Source organism: Tympanuchus pallidicinctus, unplaced genomic scaffold (assembly GCF_026119805.1).
Source record: "Tympanuchus pallidicinctus isolate F22 unplaced genomic scaffold, pur_lepc_1.0 scaffold1, whole genome shotgun sequence".
Lineage (NCBI taxonomy): Eukaryota > Metazoa > Chordata > Aves > Galliformes > Phasianidae > Tympanuchus > Tympanuchus pallidicinctus.
Window position 1 is genome coordinate 93,568,561 of NW_026294618.1, and position 16,264 is coordinate 93,584,824.

General features: G+C 44.6%; 2 protein-coding genes and 1 long non-coding RNA gene across 3 annotated transcripts in view; 2 read left to right on the plus strand and 1 right to left on the minus strand.

Annotated features, from left to right (window-relative positions):
- The window catches only part of MRPS5 (mitochondrial ribosomal protein S5), a 43,650-nt gene extending 40,804 nt beyond the window's left edge, over positions 1-2,846 (plus strand). The window contains exons 10-11 of the mRNA XM_052676331.1: positions 1,610-1,746; positions 2,269-2,846. Of these exons, the coding sequence (XP_052532291.1) occupies positions 1,610-1,746; positions 2,269-2,493 (362 nt within the window). The 3' untranslated portion in view covers positions 2,494-2,846. The remainder of the gene's footprint in view (positions 1-1,609; positions 1,747-2,268) is intronic.
- Positions 2,847-5,949: 3,103 nt separating this feature from the next.
- Positions 5,950-10,456, minus strand: MAL (mal, T cell differentiation protein). Its single transcript, XM_052676371.1, has 4 exons — positions 10,138-10,456; positions 7,363-7,530; positions 7,062-7,181; positions 5,950-6,849 (listed from the first exon to the last, which is right to left on the minus strand). The coding sequence occupies exons 1-4, from the start codon at positions 10,240-10,242 to the stop codon at positions 6,775-6,777; spliced, it is 468 nt and encodes a 155-aa protein (XP_052532331.1). The 5' UTR covers positions 10,243-10,456; the 3' UTR covers positions 5,950-6,774.
- Positions 7,455-16,264, plus strand: LOC128077359 (uncharacterized). Its single transcript, XR_008204944.1, has 2 exons — positions 7,455-7,553; positions 8,582-16,264. It is a non-coding gene; the product is annotated as an uncharacterized LOC128077359 (long non-coding RNA).

Genomic DNA, 16,264 nt, shown 5'->3' on the forward strand with positions numbered 1-16,264 from the left:
CAGCTTTCCAGAAATCATTCACATGTGTCTACCTTTTGACTTTTATTGTAGCATGGAAAGCAGTATTTTTTTTGAAAGAACAAATGACTTTGAATGGTTATAGTTTATTTTCCAATTACAGGTTAGAAAAAAAGAAAGGAAATATTAGTGCTGTAAAACATGTGCCATTAGAATAGGGTTTGATTTTTTTCCTCATTTACTCTAGCAGCAAAACTGTTCTGTAGAGAGGATTAATCGATAAACTGGCTTTTCAGCTTTTAAATAAAGTACATTAGAACTATCAGAAACCAATTTGTGAAGATTAATAGAGCTAGGCCGCATGAAACAAGTCTCTTGGGGAACAAGAGAACAAAATTGGATGCCTCAAAAAGTAAGTCCTTCATTAAAGTCTGGCAAGTGTAAGAAACCATTTGTAATTAATGCTAATACACTGCAATTATACCTTTGAGATAATATAACGCTCTCAACTGAAGATGGAGCAAACTTCTGTTTTTGTGGACTCTGGAATTTGTTTGTCTCTCCCTCCTACTCGCCCAGGTTTGACCTGTGGATTGCACTCGTGCCCATGTGTTCTTTCAGTGATCTTCACTGCCCTCGAGAAGAAGAAAGCAATTGAGGACCATAGTGCTCATTTGTCCTTTAACCTTGATAAATTCATGCCACTTTTTGAGCCAAGGTGGAGTCTGTGTTTAAACCACATTTTCCTGTTGGAGCATTACTGACTTCCCTTTACCTTGCTGGCCCTTCCCAGTTTCTCTACCTATGCTGGGTTGGAAAGGGGTGGGAGATTCTGACCTTGCTGCTTCTGTACCTGCGGGCAGCAAGTCCAGGAGGCGGCAGTGTTTGAAGCACACCGGTTGTTTTCAGCTGTACCTTCACAGTAGGAAATGAGTTCAAATCCCTATAGATGAACTGAGACTTAAAGTCAGATTTATCATCGTTAAGATTTAGTTGTTGAAATTGCAAAGGAAGCAGTTTTGAAACTATTGTAGGTATTGTTTTTTAGAAGGTGTCGTGTGGTTCTTGTTTAGGCATCTCCCCTTGCAATGGCTTCATTTTAATACTCTTTTAAGTAACCTTAAGTGATCTTGCTTCTCTGCTAATCTTCCATATTTTTTTAATCTGGGGAAGTCATTTATTTCCTGAGTGGCAGAAGAGGATTACCTTTTCTTTGCTGAATGTTCTTGGGAGTGGTAAGGAAGTTGTCTGTAGAAGACTTCTTAGTATGTTAATGGCACTTCTAGGAAAGTAGAATGCTACTTAAACCTGAGGTATTAAAACAAACAAACAAAAAAAAAAAAAACAAACAAGAATGGTTTTATGGTTTGAGTTTAAAGGTGGTGATGTTTTCATTCAGTTTTGTATATTGGTAAGTGGAGTGTATTTACTATGAAAAGAATGTGATCTTTGTTAACATGCCAGCAAAAATTGGGAAGAATGGTCTTCCCAGATTGGTTTGACCAGTTTTAAGATACTAGTATGTTGTAACTTAATAGGTAACAGACACAGATGTGAGAAAGTCTTGGTTCTATTTTTCCTTAGCTAAGTTATTATATGCTTACAAGTAATCATGTAATACTAATTTATACTTTCTTTTTTTTCTTTACAGGGTATGGTCTTCGTTGCCACCGAGCTATTATTACCATCTGCAAACTAATTGGCATTAAAGACATGTATGCCAAGGTTACTGGATCTAAAAACTTGATTAATATTACTAGAGCTCTCTTTAAAGGATTGACAGAACAGGTAGATTACATTCGTTGTGGTTCTGTTAATTAAATCAGAGGACAGGATGGGATTGATATTGTAGTAGTCTGTGATTTAAAAATGTTATATTCTGCATTAATGCATGTTACTAACATGTCAGTGTGCATCCTTATTAGCAAGATGCACTTTTTCTGGCAGCCAGACCTCTTCCAGAATCAATTTCCTGTAGAATAACATGGTAATGCAAATTACCTGAATCCCTGCTGCTTATTATTAGCTTATTTGAAATCCACAAGGATCCTTCCGATGAGTCTTTCAGTTTATGCAGCGTTGAAAATGTTTGTTGGTAAACATTTTTCCTACCCCATATACTGTGTATATATTTGACCTCAAGTAAGCCAACATCATGCATCATTGCTCCTGAAGTTAATGTTTTCTTAGGGATGATTTAAATTGGAATCGGCCAGAAGCAGGAAACGAAACAGCCTTTCTTGTAATATTAATTAGCCTGAGACTTTTAAAAATAGTTTTGTCTTTTTCCTGCTCCCTCTCTGCCCGCAGGAGACTCACCAGCAGTTAGCAAACCAGAAAAACCTCTACGTGGTGGAGTTCCGGGAGGAGCAAGGCCCACTGCCCATCGTCGTGGCACTGCCCGAGGGCACCGTCCGTGAGGATCCTGAGCCTGAGGATGAGGTTCCAGACACTAAACTGGAGTGGTGTGAGGTTAAAGAAGCTCAGGGAATGAAGAAATCGCCCTGGGCAAATGTTAGGCGGACAGTATGGTAAAAAATAAAATCAGTACCTATATCTCTTCTGCTCAGAGATGTGGCTGTGAAAGCCCAGCCCAAATGGGCAGGCTTACATTTCAGAAGATGCCTACAATAGATTTCATACCGTTCGTGTTGCTGCTCTCATTATTGCCATTCAGTAGCAGTTTGCTTTCCCACAACTCTTCTGATCACTGTTCAGCTAGGAACATACGGAAGAAAACAGCCAATGGACATGTCGTTGACTTCAAGCATGCGTTTACTTGATTCCTGCAGATGTGTAATCAACAGATCCCGTGTTTCCTTCATAAATTCTTGGGAAACGACTGAAAATACAAGATTGTGGAAGCAATAAAAAATCCTCAGAATGAATTTGCTGGAGGAGTTGTCATCTTTTTTGCAGAGTAGTGGGGCAACTGAAATCAAGAAGGTAGAAGATTTGTAGCTCAAAGGAGATAGGCAGTGATGAAGGGCAACAGCTGAACCTGTGCGAACACTAGTTGTGAAGGCTGAGGGAGTTCCCCAATTGAAGCAGAGCCCAAATATCTGAAGACAGTAATCTCTCAATCTCCTATTTTAGCTGGCGTTGGAAGCGCAATCCAAAACCTGCAATTGCATCTTTCTTACAGAACTTAACTTTCCTTTGCATATGTGCTGGGACAGGACTTGGCTTTCGTTGCTGCCAATTAGGTTCTGAGAAAAGCAATATCTTGAGCTCTGTCCAAGACTTAGAAAGTGTTACAGCTGTTGAGATGAAAGAAAAAAGAGAGTTTGTGATGTGCTTATTCTCAGAGAAGGAGTAAACCCTTTCATGTAGTGGATCTCCAACTGAAGCATGCAGAGGTAGGTGCTAGAAGCTAGAATAGCTCAGTGGTTGGGAGATCTATCACCCAAGAGCTGGAGGAGGTTTAAGGCCCTTCTTGAGCCCACAAGATAGCCACTCATGGTTGACTGCCATGCATCTGAAGCAGTGCTTTGTCATTGCTGTCCTCACAGTTAATGGGGTTTTGATGCTTAATTAACTATGAGAGAGAGAGCAGAGTGGGGCTCATGGCATCCATGTGATGATCGGAAGTGGGGAATGGTCCAAAAGTTTGGCTAAGGAGGGAGAGAAGCAGACACAAATCAGGCTCTGCTCCAGACCTACGTGAAACCTTGATACTTTCACAGAAGTTAGCTTTTGTGGGTTTTCCATTTTCCAAGATTATTCATCTTAATACAGATGATTGTATGTGTCTTTACCTAGCATACATCAGCTCATCATAGCTCATCACTCACTGACAAAGCTCGCTGTAAAATGAGAACAGCAGGCTCTCCTGCACTTTTTCATGGTGCTAATTGTAATTCTCTGTTCAATTTCTTTGCTTTCAGACAAAGCAAATTCTGCAATTTGGGAGAAAATGTAAGTGCTTCTAACTCAGTGCATCCCTGGAGGCAAGGTAATTGAGGTACCTGTATGCAAACATTTGGGTAACCACTAACATTACAGCTAAGGCATTCTTCAATTTAGCAAGAACAATCGAGATAACAATCTGGACATAGTTAATGAATGATACACGTCTGTAATCTTGTTTGCATCAAAAGACCTGAAGTTTTACATACCTTCAAGTGGCTGGTTTGTTTTTAACTACAGTATAGTTGCCTGATCTCTACAGTGCATGCTTGCAGACCCTTGTTTTGCTTAGGAAACTGGATTTTAAATGCTCCCCGAGAAGGCTGGTTTATGGCTTTTTCAACGGGCTCTTACTGACTTACGTCTTCAAGGGAATTCTGCAGATGGAAAGGTGCTAGGGGTGCAGAAATACCTGACTTTTGCTTTTTAGGAACTTATCTTTGTGTATACAGACATCCAGATCCCAAATGGATGTGGTCCAAGTGGCCTGGTGAAGCTTTGGGTGAACTCTGTTGTGAGCTGCCCAGCTTAGAGGGCATGACAGACCTCATACTGGACAGGGTGGATGGAAGGGCTGGGTGTGACAGGCAGTGGAAATCTTTGAGTGCTTTTTTCTGTTTTTCTTTGCATGGAATATGCCTGTTGCTGCAACTCACCTGCAGCTCTGCTGCATCTCCCTCTCACCCAGCTGTTCCTGGTGTAGGAACACTCTTTGCCTCCAAGCTGGTTGGCTGCATGGGGTTCAATTTGGTGCCACACTTTTGAAGTGTGCCCTGTGCTTTTGAAGTGCTGTGAAGTGCTGCTTCGTAAGATGTTTGTATGGATGCTCTTGATCCCATGGTGGTCCTAGGCAGAGGCTTCCCCAGGTTTCCCAATCCCAAGCCTGCACACTCAGGCAGGCTGAAAGGAAGGGCATGGTGGACAAATGAACCGGCACAGACTGGTGCAAACTGGTGTGTTGCAGGGAAAAGAACAGTAAGGCAAAGTGAGGTGGGGAGGAGACAGACTAAGTGACAATACACTGGCTGCAAATGGGATAGTTGTAGTGCACAGGGATGCAGAGGTGAGGGAGACATAAGGCAGCACTTGGAGCTATGGTGTCGGCCGTGCCTGGATGTGAATATAACAGGCACTGTGTTCCAGGCTGCAGAGTGTGACCCCCACATATTTGCAGAAAGATACTTCTGTGCTATGTTCAGAGCAGTGCAAAGTGTGACATCAGCACCTTCCCCATGACGATGTGATGTTGAAATAAGTTTCAGCAGGTGCCTTGAATTGAGTAGTGCCGTCATACACAGCTCCTGAGTTGCCTCCCTGCTCTGAAAAAGGATTTTTTTTTCTACATCTGTTGCAATCAGCTCATTTTTGTTACTAGCATGAAAAAACAGGTCAGGCTGGTTTTCAGCAAGGACAAAAAAATGAATCCAGTGTTTTCTCCATACTGCAGTTTAAAAGTTTCAACCCTCAAAACCCTCAGGACATGAAACAACAGAGGTGTTTCTATGTCCAGTTCTGCTTCCCTTCCCTTCCACAGTCCTTGTTGTTATTCATGAGTTTCAGACTGAAGGTAGCCCCACAAGCTTAGAGGACTAATCTGCTACCGCTGCATTTTAGGTTTCTCTAAAAAAAAAAGCACTCTTTTAAATGGGGGAATTAGACCCAAAAAATAACTCACTTGACATAATACTCTGGGGTAAATTATGTGATCAGATGAACATCATCGCTGACGCTAGCTTGTGCCTGTAGCAACTGGACAAGAGGTAATGGTTAAACTAAAAGAGGGGAGATTTGTAAGACACGAGGAAGAAATTTTTCACTAACAAGGCAGTGAGGCACTGGGGCTGCTGCCCATAGAAGCTGTGGGTGCACCATCCCTGGAGGTGCTGGAGGCCAGGTTGGATGGGGCCCTGAGCAGCCTGAACTGGGGGGGCAGCCCTGCCCACAATGGAACCAGTTGGTCTTTGAGGTCCAACCCATGTTATTGTAGGATTCTTTTATTCATGCCTGGATTTGTGCCTCGTTCTTGGGCGCTGCCCTGCTACTGTATGCATCAACTGTAAGGGGAAGTTAGTGACAGTGGCCTTTGTCTGGTTGTAAAATCATAGGAAATCCATCTTTATTAATGACATAGTGCTAGTATATGTGAGAACAGTCACATGCTGAAGACAAGAGCTAATTGCCTCTGCTTATCTGAGATGTTATTCTAATTATCCATATAATTCTGCTGTAGTATCTATAGTACGTTTCCTTAGTTGTGTTTCATGGGGGAATCCGTGGCAGCAATAATTCCTGGGGTTATAGTTGTGTCTTGTAATTCAGCAGTACCTTTCAGGTGTTGCAGGGAATTCACTGCACCTGAGGCAAATTAAATACTGCCTTTACTCTTTCTCACAAGTCACAAGTGGCATTTTCAAAAATGGCATGGAAAGTTCTTTTGGCACAGCAAATGAGGAAGGCAAAGAGGTTTACACAGATGCATGTCAACCAAAATGACCAGGTTTCATTCTTCTGCTGTGTAGCACCAGTTGTTCAGGCTTCCTCTGACAGTTTGGAGTCAGAGACTCCACTAAGACTGTGAAGTCATAGGGGTACATAAGGATTCAGGGAGATTTTGACATTTTAAATCCAACTGTATTGTTCTAATTTAAGCTGGGTTTTCTGCTGAGGCCCTGGTTACCAGCATCAAGCTGAACCCAACCAGGAGACTGAAGAAAAATAGATCGTGTCAGCAGACAGGTTTCTCTGACAGGCTCTTGGTCTTCGTTGCCATGGTTCCACATAAAAAGCTGCTTGTTTATGGTATGTACATTAAAAACCAAGCCCTAATTCCAGCCTGGAAACTGCGGTCATTGGATAACTTCTGTGTTTGTAGGGTGACCACAAGATAGAACATGCAAGGACAGATCATTAGGATGATTTCCATCGGCGGAGAGAGTATATAATATGGATCACATACAACAGAGTAGCTATGAATGCAAATACCTGCAAAGGAAAAAAAACATCAGGCAGTTATTTTTTATTTGTTGCATGAGTTCCTGATCTGTGCAAATACATTGTAATGCATTATATTTCTGTTAACTTTTTGCACATTTCAAGACATTTGAGCATAATAGAACTGGTCTGATTTCCTCCTCCCTCCTCCAAATGGTTTTTGTGAGTCAAGATTTGCCCAGGGGGCCACCCACAGCACTCACAGAGGCAGAAATATTCTCCCGGTAAAACAGAGTTACAGCCAATGTTTCTTTGGTAGCAATGGCTTCCAACACAGAAGCACTGAAGTAGAACAGAGCTGCTGTCTCCTGACAGATGACATCCTAAGAAAATAAAGATTACACGCAGTTATTCCCAAGACAGGGTCACGCTGCAGAGGAGAAAGCAAAAGGAACCCACGTGAACAAATCCCAGGCTGTGATTCGGAGTACAGTAGGAAAAAAAGGAGACAATCATTACCAGTGATAAAAGGAACAGGTCCTGAGGTTTGCTACATGCACTTACCAAAGTGACCCAGGAGCTACTGCCCCCATGCGCCCCGCACATGTAGAGGAACAGGAGTACAGCAGTCAAGACAAAGCAGAACACAGAAACAAACATCACCCAGCCCTGCAGTGATTCTTTTGAAACCTTCGAGGAGGCAACGAGGATCCAGACAAGGCCCCCAAATATCTGCAAACAAAAGTGAGAGAAAGGTGAGTGTGGAATGCCTTGCCTACTCCAGAGCTAAGCAAAAAGCCATACACACTTCTGGTACTAGCACTGTATGTGGCAATAGTCTGGCAAGGCCTTTGAGTTCTTCCCAGCATCTACTTGAATGTGAGTACATAGCTGGGAACATCTGCCTCTGATCTGGGCCCCAAAAAGCACCATCACCTCTGGGGTTCACTGTTCATTGCCCCCCTCCCCACCTTGCTGCTTCAGGCTATTAGCGAAGGCTGGTTTTGAAAACAAAGGTTTATTTTAGGGCACATCTGTTTCACACCCAGAGTCCCTGAAAGGAGTGGAGACAAGCCCAGCCCACTGACGCAAGCAGCACAGACATGTGGCCTCATGATCACCTTGTGATGAGGTGGTCATCACCTTTGAGCTGAGTGCCTTAAGAATGTGATTCAGGGGTGGAGTTGGTAGAGTTGATGGTTGCATGGGATGAGTCTTTTCCAAACTAAATGATGCTGATTCTATATAAGCAGTGCTGCCATGCATGCTTGTGCCTGAACATCAGTTGCTCTTAATTTTCCTGGCTAACCTTCAGAGCTAAGATTGTTCCCATCTCTGGCATACCCTCCTCAAGCCTTTGGCAGCCTCCAAGTGTCAACTCATCCCAATCATGGCATTTTCATTTCCTTGGGGTACTTCTGCACGTCGAAAAGAAGTTTGTGATTTATGGCACTCAGAAAGCGCTGCATCAATCATGTCACCCCAGCTTTATAGAGGAAAATTCCCTGGAGACTTCTCATTTCTCATGGTTTCCCATCCCTCCTTTCTCTGGGATGTGATTACTCACTCGGGTAAATGTTTGACATGATTTGATTGCTGGCTTTCTGATTTTATGGTGTTGCTGTTCCGTTGACTCGTAAAAAATCAAGACTGGACCAAGAGGCTTTCAGCAAAAATTCACAGTGCATTGGTGACTGCAGTCTGAGAAAAACTTAACTTTAAATAGCCTTTTAAAATACAAGCAAATCTGTTTTCAGTTTATTTCATTTTCTTCACTCCACAGACACAAGTGCAAGATTTTGTCCAGATATACAGAAAACTTCAAATACAATAGATGCTAAGAATTAAACCCAACCTCTCAGAATACAGATGAGAGGTCAACACCCAGATGTAGTCATCTGAGCTGCGGGCAGAACCTTCTGCAGCAGCTGTAGGACCATTCAAAATGCTTCTCCCCCACACCCTGCAGTTGCACTGTAGGCAACCTTGGATTCTGGGATTGAGAACTCTTCACTTCTCCTGAATGCTATGATTTAAGGAGCCACCTCCTTTGTACACAGTGGAAAAAATACACCTGCACAACCCAGAACCCTCTACCCCACTGACAGAGGACCCAGTTCTACTGCATTCCTCTTTCCCTGGGTGGTGCCAAGCCTTTAGGACGTATGTTTCCAGACCTCCCCAAGCCATGAGATGGGCTATTTCCTTATGGCTCATTAAACAAGCTGCATGCCAAATCCCCTGCAGTCAGGAATTATAAGCAAACAGCTCAAGGTACAGCCAGTGCCATAAACACGCCTCGGTGGGCATCAAGCTCAGCACCAGAACAGCCTCGCCACTGTCAGCATAGCCAGAACCTCCACAGGACTTTGTGTACTCCATGCAGCTGCAGGAAACCCGGACCTTGTTCTCAGAGAGGGACCGAGTCTTCAGAGCACACTAGGTGGCCAGAGGGAAAGCCTTTCTCTGCACGGTAATGCCTGCTTTAGCCCAATTCCTTTTTGCTTGCCTGATATCCCTAGGAGAAAATCAGTGCTCTAAGTCCCAGGGATGTGAACTGGGTAGAACTTTGGTTCCAGATGGCAAAATTGAATTTAGGGTGTGAAATCATGAGCTCTGTCCTACGGTATGCAGCCAAACCACTCAGTGCTGAATGAAAGTGTTCAGACATAGGAGAAAGCCTCTTGAACTGATGTGAGAAGAGCAAATTTCATCAGCAGAGGACACAGGAAAAGGTTTCTCCTTGAAACTTTCAGTCAGTGCTCACAGCAACAGCATTTAATTACCTATGCCAAATCCTTTAATATACTGATCTCCTTCCACTCAGTGAGAACAGAAGAAGGAGCAAGGTGCTCACTCACCCTTCACTCAGCCCCATGCCCAGCTCCAATGCTTCACCTCCAGCCCAGGAAAACTGTAGCTTCAGCAGCTGAAGCTTTTTGCTGATGCAGTTATCTCCCTGCTTTAAGAAAGCATTTTATCCTTTGTGTGCATCTGTTGCTAAAAATCACCTACCAGTTGGGTCAATTTGACTATCTACCTTAAAACCACCAGCAACCCCTGCAAATCTGCTAAGCAACAAATTACGGAAGGTTTTTAAAGGTGCCATGACCACCCCCCACAGACTGAAGGGAGCTACAGAGCCCCCAGTTAGGGCTTGTGACTTTCTTTAAGGGAGAGCTGGGGGCTGCCCCCAGATGCTTGCAGCTCAGGGCCCTGTCTGGGCCCCTGGACCACATGCTGTCTGCTGAGAGTCATCCCTTGGACACCCACAGCACCAAGTGTGCTGGGGGACCCGTGAGCAGCATCTGCCCTTCCCAGGGAAAATCTGGCACTCACCATTTCGGGGATGAAGAGAACATCTGGAAAAGTTGTAAAGACGGACAGGCCGCTGGGTAAAGAGCTCCTGGAAGTTGCTGAGGACATTGTGAAGCTCTCCCGCATTGATGGTTGGTCTCTCTGGAGGCAGCTGCCAAATACAGCCTCCTTCCCTCCCTCTCTCTCTTCCTCCTTCCCTCCCCTCCTTCTTGCTCTTCCCTCCCTCCTTCTCAGTGGCAGGCAAAGACAGCTTCGAGAGCCACAGATGTGGCCAGAGCCTGTGATCAGGTATAGCTCTGTGACTGGTCGTGGCCTGCAGGAGGTTTTCAAGAGCTGTGGGCAGCCCTGGGGCGTTTCAGTCACAAGCAGGGACACACCATGCAGGGCAAGTCCTTGGGCGGTGGTGGGTGGCACTGGTTTACATCCAAGGCCAACAAGGGTGATCTGTGCTGAGCCTGCTTGCAGCATCTCTCATTCCCTCTGTTTGCACAGCACTTCAGCTTGTCCTCCACCCTCATGAGCTGGCGACAGAAAGCACAGTGGCAGGTGGCAGAGCAAACCAAGGCATACCAGCTACCAGCTCAGGGCTGGGAGATATCCCATGGAGGGGTCGTGCATCCTGGGATGGTCAGGGGTAGTTGTAAGGCCACCATCTTTGTTGTCTCAGGTCAACGTAATGAAAACTAAAACAATGAGATTTACCAAAACATTTGGCTTCGTCTGTTCTACTTTTTTAGCCTGGAGTTCATGGGAGTGAGTCATTTCCCCTTCCCTTTATATGGAGCATTAACTTCTTATTACCATGCTCAAGTCATGCCCAGCAAAATCACAGCATTGGAGACATTAAACATCAATAAATGGAAAGGAACAGTGTGGTCATTGTGGCCATCCATTGCCAGAAACCAGCAACCCATAAAAGAAATGCCTGTCAGCTTGTGAATGCTGCTCATACTGTGGCAGCTGCTCCCAGCCACAGGTCTTTGGTGTGGGCTCTAGAGCAGGAGGTAGGACTGGTTGCCTCTGAGAACATGCTGTTGGATCCCCATGCAGCCCCACCAGCCTCCTTGCAGTGGCAGTGAGGGACACATTCAGTTGTCCACATTTTGTTTCTTGTGACAGCAGCAGTAGCTGCTCTCTAGACCTTGGACAGGACAGGTATCCTGAGCAGCCCTCAGCATGGTGGTGAGGCTGCAGGAGGTGTAATTGTGGTGTCTGTGAGTTGGTTGCAGATCTTTTGAATCATAGAATGATCTAGGATGAAAGAGCCTTCACGATCATCAAGTGCAGTTGTCACCTTGACTTACTTAGTCCCATCATCAAACCATGTCCCTAAGGGCTTCATCCATACGTCTCCTAATACCTCCAGGGACACCACTTCCCTTGGCAGCCTTTTCCAGTTCTCCATGTAGAAATTCTTCCTGATATCCAATCTATAGCCTTCCTGACACAACTTGAGGCTATTGCCTCACGTCTTTTCACTTGTCACCTGTGAAAAGAGGCTGACATTATCCACACTGCAACATTCTTTCAGGAATTTAAAGGGAGTGATGGGATGTCGTCCAGACTCAGCAACAGTTGAGCAGTTTGCTCAGCCACTCCTCAAGTTCCTTGTCTTGCAGACCCTACACCAGCTATGTTGCTCTTGTGTTTACAACTTGGGCAATTCGATACTCCAATTGCTTTTGTAGCAGGTTGCCGGTCAGGTGGGAATGGAGAGAGCTCCGCAGGGATGCAGTAAATGCCTGTCCTGAACTACAAGACACAGATTTGGGGTGATGAGTACAAAAAGTGCTGCCTGATGGCCAGGGGTCACCCCTGTGTTCCAGTTTGTGCCTCTGGCTTCTTATCCTTGCACTGAGCACCGCTGAAAAGAGCCTGGCTCTGCCTGCACCCTTCCTTCAGGTATTTATAGACATAAATGAATGTACAATGCTGGCCCCAGCACGCACCCAGGGGTGAGACTGCGGAACTGCCCTCAAAACACAACTTGAACCCAGGGCAGCTTAGTGGGAAGAGCTGGACCAGTCCAGCCACCTGCCAAGGAGGAGCCTTAAAGGTCTGAAAAAAGCTGCATTCCCCTGGGGATTCCTGAAGAACAAGGAAGAAGCTGACATGACAACAGCAAAAAATCTGTGTTTCAACCAGCAGAGCCTTAGCAGGGAGGAGTGCAGGGCTTGGCACATGGGTGGTGGCCAGGCTCAGAGCTAGTGGGAATGGGTGTCAGCTGCTCCTTTGACCTGAGTCTTCCATGGCTGAGGGAAAAGCCCAAGGACTATGCATGGGGCTGCTGTGTCTGGAGGGAGCAGCTGCCCTGGGCACTACATGGAGCTTTTCTTGAAGCTGAGTCCTAGTGCTCCACTTTAACAGTGTACTCAAAGGGAGTACTGGACAGCTTTCTGAGTGCTCACTACTTAAGGACACAGAGAGAGATAGGATATTAGGTAACAGAGGAACGGTATTAAGTCTGGAAACATAAGTGGACAAATCTACGCTTACCAAAATATTCCTTTCTGGAATGGCAGGCAAGACCACTTGGCTTCCCTGGCTGTTGGAAAGCACCAATGAAACCCACTTGAAAAGAGTTCTGACACTAAAGACATGACAATCTCTTACTGTGTATTATCACACACCAATGTCCTCAGGAAATCTCTCTCTTTTTCTGTGTTTTCAAACTGAGCAAATCTAAAGCTGAATAGCTGAAAGGAGATTTTCCATGTTGTAGAATCAATGACACAAAATCTGCAGAAGATCTCAAGTGAAGTAGCCTGAAGGAAATGAAACTGTCTTCAGATGACTACCTAAAAAGACCCAAAAAACCCCAACAAAAAACTACAAGGCTGATGGTATGCATGGGTGTGAAAATAGTTATGTCTTCTTGAAGGTATTGTTGCCACCCACTCAAGAATGACATCAAGTCACAGTGACTTTCCAGTCTCCCACTGCTACAGCCAGCTTTGCTGCGCTCTAACTATTGCACAACCAGCCGCTCTGTGAGACTGTGCAGTTAATGTTCCAGCAGTTGCTTTTGCTTTATTTACACAGAGCTAATCCATGTAGAGCTTGGCGTTTTAAGAAAGAACTAGATATGAGATTATCACTCAGAAATTACCAGCTTCTTTCTCTGTCAACAGAGCCTTGACTGAGGCTGCCCACACAGCTATAGGTGGGGTTAGGTGGGGTTAAATGGGGCTAGCTGGTGTTGCAGATTGAGCCCTTGGCTTTCAACCTCATGTTCCCTTACTTGACCTCTGGTAAAATCTGCTGAATGTAGAGGCAGTGCTGCTGCAAAGTTCTCCTTAGCTGGGCATTCCATAGCATGACCAAAAGCAGAAGAAACCTCATTGTACTTTGATACCTTCCTCCAATAATGATTAGATAAATTCATGGGCCAGTCCAACCGCAGGCATACAAGAAGAGGTTTAGAGCAGTCCCATTAAGGTTTCCCCCAGACCTCCTGCAGAATAGGGTGCTAGGGTTAGTGTTTCATTTGTTCGGCAGTCAGGTAGTCCACAAGCAAAACTTTTGTGTCACAAATAGCGGAGTGAAAGATCATGTAAACCCACAAGATGGCAGGAGATACTCAGGAATTTACCATCAGCTAGAAGGGCTTCTAGGCTTTTGTATTTCTCCTTTGACATGCCATTGATTTGGGAGAAGTTAAATGAAACCATGTTTTTAAATAAAATAGAAGAAGCCTGGTAAAGGTATGTCAGCAAGTGTTCATGGATCTCTTAGGAGCAGTGGGATGCTAAGCCTGGCAGGACTAACAGACCCATGTGAGTTATAATTAATGTGGAAACAAGAAGCATACAACTAAGTTATCCTGTGACGGCAGGGTAACCATTTATAGGTCAAAACTCCCCGCTTTGATGGCCAAAGGATCCCCAGCCCTAACCTGCCACAGTCACCTGCATTTCAGCCTGGATGAAGCTTGCTGCCTGTAGAGGTGCCAACCAGGCAGTGTGACAGGGCCATCAGTCCTTCCATTCTGAAGTAGACAACAGTTTCTCATTATGCAGTCCTGCAGTGTGTCTGCAAGATGTAATGTTAAAAAGAAAATCTTTACGCTCAAAAGGTTTTAGCTGCTTGCCATTAAGTCTGCATGGTCCAAATCTATGAACATGACCGAGAGGCCCCACAGCACATTTTTTATTTCTGCTCTGTCAAGACTTCCCTTTCAAGTTATCTCTTCCAAGTTTTTTGTAGGGCTGAAGCCCCTCGCAGGCACTAGATGCTACTTTATACATTGCTTCAATCTCCTAACTTAAAGTACATTTTAAAAATATGAACACTACAATAATGACTTCTTTTTTTTTTTTTTTTTTTTTTTTTTTTCCTGTGCTGCATCTGGAACATAGGCATGTATTTATTCTGATCTCCTCTGTGCTACTTCAGTGGATATATTTTTGTATCTGATTTGTACTGAGTAGGATTAATTTTTATCCTTAGACTTTCCAGAGACAGATAATAGTATGGTGCTGAGCGTCTTTGATTAACTCATTCCACATAGGACTGAGTGCATTATTTGATGAATACTGTCTGTCCCCATGTGGCCAGAAACCAGAGCACATTCAGCCTTCAGATTTCTATAGTTCACTTGCCTTGATTAAGAAGGAACAGCTCATTTTGCTGAAAGAGGAAGTTATCACATAGCATACCAGTCCCTAGAAAGCCTTAGATTTAATTAACATGGAAATAATTTTCATATTCAAAAGTCAGATCTTCAAATATCCTGAAAACCAGTTACACTCACATCTGAACTCTGAGTTGTGTTATCAACCATTTTCAAGAGAACTCTGGATCCAGGACTGAAATTCAAGTAACTTCAATGCCTGAATCACTATAAAGGGACAAGCAAAGTCAAAACTAAAGGTTCTGTTTCACAGATCCTCATTCAGAGTGGAAAACCCACAAAGTTTGATTTACACATCCTGGCCTCTAGTTCTCTTGTCCTCTGTCACTCAAAGACTCATCACCTCCCACAGATATGTAAGCATACAGGCCTCCGGGGCCACCTTTGTGCCTGAATGCCTCTGGGACTCAGCCTGAAGGCTGCTGGGCATGTGTGTCTCTAGGTTGGCCTCTTGGCCTTCCTCTCACCTGCATGCCACCTTCCAGGCCATTCATTCTCTTGGACTCTAGGCCTCCCTCTGGATCTCGAGTCTCCTAGGCTAGTCTCTAAGTCTGTAGGCCTTCAGGCATCCTTTTGGGCCTCAGGACGTCTGGGCCGATGTGTTAGCCCTTTGGCTGCTCGCAGTCTAGCTCAGGTGGCATCCTACCCTCACAGACGACCGGCATCGAGGCCTCCCTGTAGGCCACAAGGCTTGTAAGCCTCCCTCAGGCCTCCTGATGTCCAGTCTTCCCTTTTGGGCCTCAAAGCCTCCAGGCATCCCCCTTGACCTCTTGATCTCTAGGTCTCCCTCTAGGCCTCAAGGCCTTCTGGGCCCACAGCCAGCCTCTGGGCCTGTAGATGTCTTTGCCCCCAGACATTTGTCTTGGCCAATAACTCTCTTGCCCTCCAAGCCTGCCTTTTAATTGAAAAAAATGATTTCAAGGTCTCTAGCCGTCTTGGCCAGCTTCTCGTTTTCCCTCTTGGTCTCTTGGCCCCTACGCCTCAAGGCCTCTAGGCCAGCCTCTAGTTCAGTCATGTCCAACCCACAGCCATGCTTTCTATTTTAATAAGGAATGCAGGTTTTAAGATTGCTGAAAAGTTGATCAATTTTTTGGTGTATTCATGACTCCATTTTCAGTTGACATAAATACATTACCTGTGAATTTTCAAATGCAATGTACAGAGTTGCAAGCCAATACTCAACTCAGATTTTCATGTCTATCTACCAGACCTCTGTTGGTCAGACCTCTTCCTCTTGCCAGAGAGAAATACCCATCCCTTCACAGTCACACCTTATCCATGCCATCGCTTTATGGCAGTACATATATCTGTGAACAATGGACAAAGCACAGGAGGAGTAAAACTTCCATCAAAAATCTCTGACAAACACCAATGAGCTCACTATGAATTGCAACCATTGCCATCAAACCTGACTGATGTGTTAATGTCACAAAAACAAGGTCAAACATCCTACTGGTTCTATGGTTTTATTACCTTTTTTTCAATGTTTTAATTAAAAAAAAAAAACAAAAAAAA

Coding starts and splice junctions, on each gene's coding strand:
- MAL (XM_052676371.1), bottom strand. CDS start 10,242: ATGCGGGAGAGCTTCACAATGTCCTCAGCAACTTCCAGGAGCTCTTTA. Junction 7,182..7,362: donor GTAGCTCCTGGGTCACTTTG/GTAAGTGCATGT, acceptor TTATTTTCTTAG/GATGTCATCTGTCAGGAGAC. Junction 6,850..7,061: donor GGGAGAATATTTCTGCCTCT/GTGAGTGCTGTG, acceptor TTTCCTTTGCAG/GTATTTGCATTCATAGCTAC.